The sequence below is a fragment of the Solanum stenotomum genome, chromosome 3 (genome assembly GCF_019186545.1).
Source record: "Solanum stenotomum isolate F172 chromosome 3, ASM1918654v1, whole genome shotgun sequence".
Classification (NCBI taxonomy): domain Eukaryota; kingdom Viridiplantae; phylum Streptophyta; class Magnoliopsida; order Solanales; family Solanaceae; genus Solanum; species Solanum stenotomum.
The window spans coordinates 14,910,385-14,917,454 of record NC_064284.1 but is presented as its reverse complement, the minus strand read 5'-3'; the positions used below and the strand labels follow the sequence as shown (position 1 = coordinate 14,917,454).

General features: G+C 28.8%; 1 protein-coding gene across 2 annotated transcripts in view; it reads right to left on the bottom strand.

Annotated features, from left to right (window-relative positions):
- Positions 1–2,598: 2,598 nt before the first annotated feature.
- The window catches only part of LOC125858630 (bidirectional sugar transporter N3-like), a 12,642-nt gene continuing 8,170 nt past the window's right edge, over positions 2,599–7,070 (bottom strand). Inside the window, exons 1-6 of one of the 2 annotated variants that reach the window (XM_049538463.1) lie at positions 4,136–4,269; positions 3,889–3,925; positions 3,570–3,780; positions 3,334–3,495; positions 3,124–3,243; positions 2,599–3,045 (exon numbers count right to left, since the gene is read on the bottom strand). In XM_049538463.1, coding sequence (XP_049394420.1) covers positions 2,707–3,045; positions 3,124–3,243; positions 3,334–3,495; positions 3,570–3,780; positions 3,889–3,925; positions 4,136–4,181 — 915 coding nt within the window. In that variant the 5' untranslated portion in view covers positions 4,182–4,269 and the 3' untranslated portion in view covers positions 2,599–2,706. Of the gene's footprint in view, positions 3,046–3,123; positions 3,244–3,333; positions 3,496–3,569; positions 3,781–3,888; positions 3,926–4,135; positions 4,270–7,070 lie in introns of those variants that run through there. The other variant, XM_049538464.1, reaches the window with a different exon arrangement.

Here is a 7,070-nt window from a genome sequence, read left to right as displayed (position 1 = left end):
TTGAAATTGATAAAATAACATATAGTATTTGTTAACATATAGTCAATTATAACTTTCCTCATAACTTGACTCCTCAAGTACGCCTTTATGTAAAACGACACAAAGCCACAAATGAGTCAACATATAAGTTTGAAAAGGAATTTGAAGATCTGGAAATAATATTTAATTTTTCTTCAACGTTTAGTATTTGCTTGTAAAGACTAAAGAATATGCTTCTTTAATTATAAGTATTAGATTAATAAAGAGAGGACTACAATTAAAGATATTTTTTTTCTAAAAGTCTCAAAGAAAGGACCTCATTATTACACAATTAATCATCGGTTCCACCGATGTCGGAAAAGGGCCAAAAAATTTACATAGTAGTAGCTTTTAGAAAAAATAATTCATATGTTAAGTAATTATCATCCCCACATATTGAGATTAATTAATCAACTAAATGGGAAAAATGGTACGTAACTAATTAAAAAAATTGATGGCTCCCTTTATGATTTGAAAAGATAACTTAACTAGGGCTCAGTTTTATTTTGGAAAAGGCTGAATCTTTGACTGCTAAATACTCAATAAATTGTGTGGTCTGTAAATCTATATTTTAATTTTGACTACTTTTATAGGGATCCACTTTTATTTATACTCCCTGTCCTTAATTACTTATTCATTTTTCCTTTTTTTAAATGTCTTTAATTATTTGTCCATTTTGATAAATTAAGAAATGACAATTTATTTTACTTATTATACCCTCAATTAATTACTTTGAAAAATGTAAAACTTTTTGAAAAGCTTAAATTTTTGACTCACCCACTTCATAATTAATAGGGGTAAAATGGTAAAGTCACTATGTCAATTATTGTTTTCTTAATAGATGTGTCAATTCAAAAGTGGACAAGTAATTAAGGACAAAAGAAGTATATTGTTGGCATTTCATACCGTATCCAATACCTGTATGAAGTCTGAATTACGCTTCCAACAAGATTTTAGCTTAAACTTGAGATGTCTAATCATGGGAGGAATTCCAACCATTTCACAATTATTCATATCGGTTAAAGATTACTTATAATTAAAAAGTCATAATTAAAATAAACAACTCCTTTAGTTTTTTGTTTTTATTTATTTTTCGGAAAAATCTTGTTGGCCAGAATGATATTTTATCTATGTTATTTTACCTTTTAAAACATTTTTACCCTTTTAACTTTAATACCTATTAACTAAAAAATGGAAAAAGCATCGGTTTATTTTAAAATAAAAAAATATTAGAATTTTTTTAATTTTCTGGCCAAATTTTCTGGTCATTTAACACTTACCTTATTTTTCATAGTTGATCATTTTCTTTTTTTACACGCATATTAAGAAATCATAAATAAATGGATAGTTTTACCAATTCACCCTTAAAACTTTTTTGAAACTTTACAAACAAGTGTGAATACTTTCAAAAAGAATTAATTGCATATGGGAAAAATCAATTAATATTTTCTTTATTTTGTAAGGTGATCAACTAATACTATGAGACAATTACTGTATTTTTAATATAATGATCAACTAATATGGGACAGAGAAAGTACTACCTAAGAACTTTTCATGTATGTTTTTTTTCTCTAGAAATAATACTGAACAAAATTTTTCATTTTTTTTTAACAAAATGTTTCATATTAACCTAAAAGAGGGAGAGAATTCAAAATACATACTACAGAAAAATTATGGAATTAATGACAACATATATTACTAATAATTAAATGTGAGACTAAAAACTCAATTTTAGAGAAAAAAATATTATTTACTTATAAGTTATGTCTTAATACGTCTCATTTTACTTAATTATGTCTCATATATTTTCCTTGACATGTTTATATCATACTTTTTTCCTTTTTAATGCAAAAGTTGATCGTAATACTTATCTAGCATACTTTGACCAAAATAACCTCAATTTAGACTTATATTTTCGCAAAGTTTCCTTTTCTTTTTATATGGAAAAAGAAAATTAAACCACCTTCCCTAGTTAAATTCATTAATCTTGAATATTGATGACTTATAGTACATTTTTAAAAAAAAATAAAAATAAATCAATAGTCTATCCCAATTTGTCTTTCTTCTTTTTTATTTCTTTTGGTTGATTAAATAGTTGGCGAAAGTGTTAAATCAGATTTATAACTTTTTAATGCATTAATTAATGGTGCCAAAAAACATTTATAAAGACAAGTAATTACTTGTCAGAACGGTTAATTTGTTTTCATAGATGTAGCTAAACAATGTAATTTTTTAATGAAAATGTCATTTGATACCCCTTAATATAAGATGGCTACAGTTTTGATCCCAAATTTAAAGAAAGAAAATTTCGTTACACAGATTTAAATATCGTAGTTTGTTGTTGAATAATAACTAGATGCTCTCTATGTTTAAAAAGAAACTCAAAATAATCGAACGCTTGAATAAATGTGTAATGAATAAATATGTTTCGTTTAAAAATAGCCGACGTGCATATAAGTTATAAACCAATATACCTCAAACATAGTAGTACTTTAATTTAATGGTAACCATTTTATTCCTTCATGAATAGTACTATAGGAAAATATGCCAAGAAAAACTTACACAAAATAGAAATAACTTGTTTACATACAAATACTAACGGATGAGTACTATTATGAAAAGCCAAAACAAAGGAATTAATGCCAAATACACAAATGAAATTCTACTAATTAACTACTCCTTAATTAATTAGCTGGCTTCCACAGTTTGCAGCTTGGGCATGTTTTCTACAATATTAGGAGTTGCCTTAACTCCACAATTAGCATGATCATGTGGACACGTGGCAACTTGTACTTTATCTGTATTAGCTAGTAAACCTGCAAGCCTCACTATGTCAATAATTTGTTCTTGTGTAAGTTCTGGAAGCTTCTTATTAGCAACATTTGTGTTGTCATCCGACACAATTACCGCTGGCTTTTGTATTTCTGGAAGTTTCTGTTCCTTTAGAATGGCCTTCTCCTTTTTGCTGTATATTATATACAAAACAATTTGGAGTATACCAAAAATAAATCCCAATACATTTGGAGCCTACAAAACACAACAACAAAATTATTAATATTACGTTTAACATTGAAAATATTACATGTAATTAATTAAATAACTTACAGCAATGTTAATGTCTTTTAGTAGAAGACCATAGAAGAACCACATCACAGCACTTAATGTGAGAAAAACCGATAGGAGAAGTGGCATGTATTCCACACTCTTTGTTTTAATAACTTGTCTCTGCGTACGTTAAAATCAAAATCAAAATGACTATATGTATCAATAAGATGTGAAATACGTGAATAACTATTTGCACGTAAAATTGCTTACCACAATGCCTAAGGGTGCAACAAATACACATAAGGAGAAAATAAGGCAAATCCATCCAACAACTTGTCCACGAATGGCTCCTTTGAATAGAAATTCAGTAACCAAAACTATTGCACCAAATCCACCCACAACAAATAAAGAGAGCATCTTTATAGTTTGGACCTGCGTTAAATTAATTATAAATATCAGAATTTTTTTTAAAAAAAAATTATTATGAATTTGTCGTAAAAACTTACCCTGGATTTTTTTGGTGCGTAGAAAAGGTAGAAACCAACGTAGATAGTTTCAATGAAGACACCAAATGAGTTTATAGTGATGAGAAGTGTTGTGTTGGTCTTCAAAAATGTGTAGTAAATCCAAAGCATAGAGCTAAATAGAGCAACCACATATGGAATTGATTGATACCCATCTGTTGATTTTTTCTTGTATATTTTATAGAATGTAGGTCTGCAAATGCGAAAATATTATAGACTGTTAGTTAGATAATATGCAGGAAAAAAAAGTTTTATTCCGCATGCATATTTTAAAATTATAAATAAGTAAATGGAGACTTACAGTGGAGAAAGAAATACAATGAACGAGACTATGTTACCTGCAAACCGCCAATGAGAAAAAAATATCATGATTAGAACTTCGAATAGATGTTCGATAGAAAGTGAAATAATTAAAAAAATATATGTTAGAAAAATTATTAACGATATTCTAGTATGATGTAATGACTATTTATTACAATCACAAATAACATGTACATGTAAAATATCGATTATATATATTTTTTTGGAAGGAGGAAAAAAGTATTTACCAAGGACACCAAAAGCAAAAGCCCAATGACCAGAAATTCCAGACATTTCTATTTTATGTTTCTGTAGCAAGAAATTCCAAATCTTTAGCTCACCCACAAAGAAGAGCTAAGAGTTGCAAATTCTACTTCACAATGAAATAAAAGAGAGCTACTTTGACATATTTATATAGGCAAAGTTGTAGTGATAGTATAGTATGTTTTATTTGGACAAATATTTTATAATAGTATAAATGCAAAAGAGCACTTTGAATAAGAAGTGCAATGCCAAATATCTAAACAAATCCAAAGGTCCCAGGATATATGCTCTTTTATTATGTCATTGCCCAATCTTCAATGTCCCTAAGGCTTACAAGTGATCATGCTTTAATTATTTTATTTTAATGTATTTTTATATAAAATTAAACTCCTAATAATCAGCTAAAAAATCAAAAAATGATGGGGGGATCAATTATTGTCAGCCATTTGGCATCAATAATAGAGTTTGTGCTATCAATAATAGTCCGTTGAGGAAATCAATTTGCTCTGCAATTGCATGCCCAAGGAAATCAGGATATACTTTGCTTAGTGGTTTGTCATTTTATTTATCGATATCAATCTATATGGAGTGTAAAATAAAATAAATGCATTCAATTACTTAGTTTCTTATTATTCGGAAATGTTGAGGACTTGTTTTTCATATACATCAGATGCCAAATCAACGAGTTACGATTATATTTAGTTGAGTCGATAAATTAATTAGGTTATATCCTGCCCAGTATTGGTTTGGATCAATTGAATTATACAATATAGATCATAACTCAAGCTGTCCAAAAAGTTCTTTTCATTATTGGGTTTCTTTTTTCTACAAATTTTGCTTAGGAATGAAACCAAACTAATGGTAGAATAATAACATTTTCTTTATTTATCATAATTATTTCAAGTAAATCAAACTCAAAAAAAGTTAATTTATAATGTTTTGATAAGATTTTTTATCAGTCAAATTGAACTATATACATGCAAGCAACACAACTTTATTGGCCCAAACTTTAGATGAGCTTAATTACACTCTGCTCAAAACATCTGTCAATGAATATCATAAAATAAATGAACACTAATGCGGGTTAATTATACTTTTTAAGCTATATATATTTGACACCTTACATGTATAATATGTTTTCCTATGCATGGAATGATTCATATTGCGTTGAACTACCCCACCCCACCAAAAAAAAATGATTCGAATCGACAGAAGTTCAAAATTAGAATTTATTAATTTTGTTATGCTTGACCAACGACATGGATTGTGGTGCAGTGATGAAATTACTTCATTCTTAACTAGAAGTATCAGGTTTGAGTCCTTAGTATGGAGAAAATCCTATTGGGAGCGCCACCCCTAATCGACCCTGCAATGTGTCATCCGAATTTAGTCAGGGCTCCAATGTGAATTCCGGACATCGGATGAAAAAGAAAAATTGTTATGCTTGATAACTTTTGTTGGTAGGTACTTTAAATCTGTTATACAAAAGTTATTAAAATACTAACATATTTTTAATTTCTTTACTGTTCTCCCAAATTCAACAACCACACGTATTTTAAAAAATATGCTCGTGATTTTAAATCGGTTTCCAATGATTGAACCCCAGATGTTTCGTATAAACTTCTTCTCTTACTTTATAACTTCCTTTTCCTAGGATGAACCATAAAGGGCATTTGGTACCACTTTGAACGTTCTTGCTTTAATCTTTGTCGTATAATAATACAATGAAAAAGATATTATAGTGATTAAACAATTGAAAGATGGAGAACCAATGGTGCATTTCATTTCTTCTAGTTGAGTGGAAGTCTTTGATTTCTATACTCGTGTTAAAATTGGCCCTTCCAGTGGCGGAGTCAGAATTTTCACAATTCAAAATATGAATAAGTTAACGCAACAAGCTGAATAGTATAATTTTTCGTCGAAGAGAGAACACACTTTTTTTAGTTAGTGATGTTCTCAACACGCTCCTTCACGTGCAGGGGCCAAGAATGTGGAAATTCTTTTTAGTTTTGGTGGCAGTGAGATTCGATCGCATGACCTCTGTCTGTTCTGATACCATGTTGAACTGTGTTATCATCTCATCTAAAAGCTTAAGCTGTTAGAGAAAACACACTTTTTATTAGTTAATGATATTCTCAACACGCCCCTCACGTGCGGACCTGATTCTTTTTTCATAGAGCACATTTATATTATTTACTTATATTCTCAACATATTTCTGGTTCCTAACACAACTCTTTTCTATGGTACATGGGAAAACAAAAACTAAAAAGGTTTATAATCTTTCAAAATATATACCCATTTTCTAGTGCCTAAAGCTTATTTAACTTTTAACGGGAAGTTATTTGTCATTTTAAAATCGTGACCAATTTCTAGCTCTCTGATTGGATGTATTTCGGGTAATTCAAATTAAAAGTGCATGAGTCAAATATGGTTAAAAATAATATGCTTAACAGACCTAAGTAATTTACTGATAAACACCGTGTGATTTCTCGTTCTTCTTATGAGTTATGATGAATAATTAAATATACTAATTTATATATAGTTGTACCTATTAATTTAGTGACAGAGCCAAAAATTTTATGAAGAGTGTTCATGTGCTAAAGTGGGATTGTTCTTCTTTAAAAGTGAAAAAAAAGAGTTGTTATTATAGTGAGATTCAAACACACGGACACTTAGGGTGTGTTTGGTATGAAGGAAAATGTTTTCTTGGAAAACAAGTTGATTTTTGACTTATTTTCTCATGTTTGGTTGGTGAGTAGAAAATATTTTTCGGAAAAGATTTTTTGTGTTTGATTTATGAATGAAAAATGTTTTTGAAAAATTTCTTTTTTTTACTAGAGTAGAAAATAATTTTTGAAATTGAAAATATTTTTAAAAAACAAACTTAATTTTTTTTTGGAGTGGGGGCAGGTAGGGGG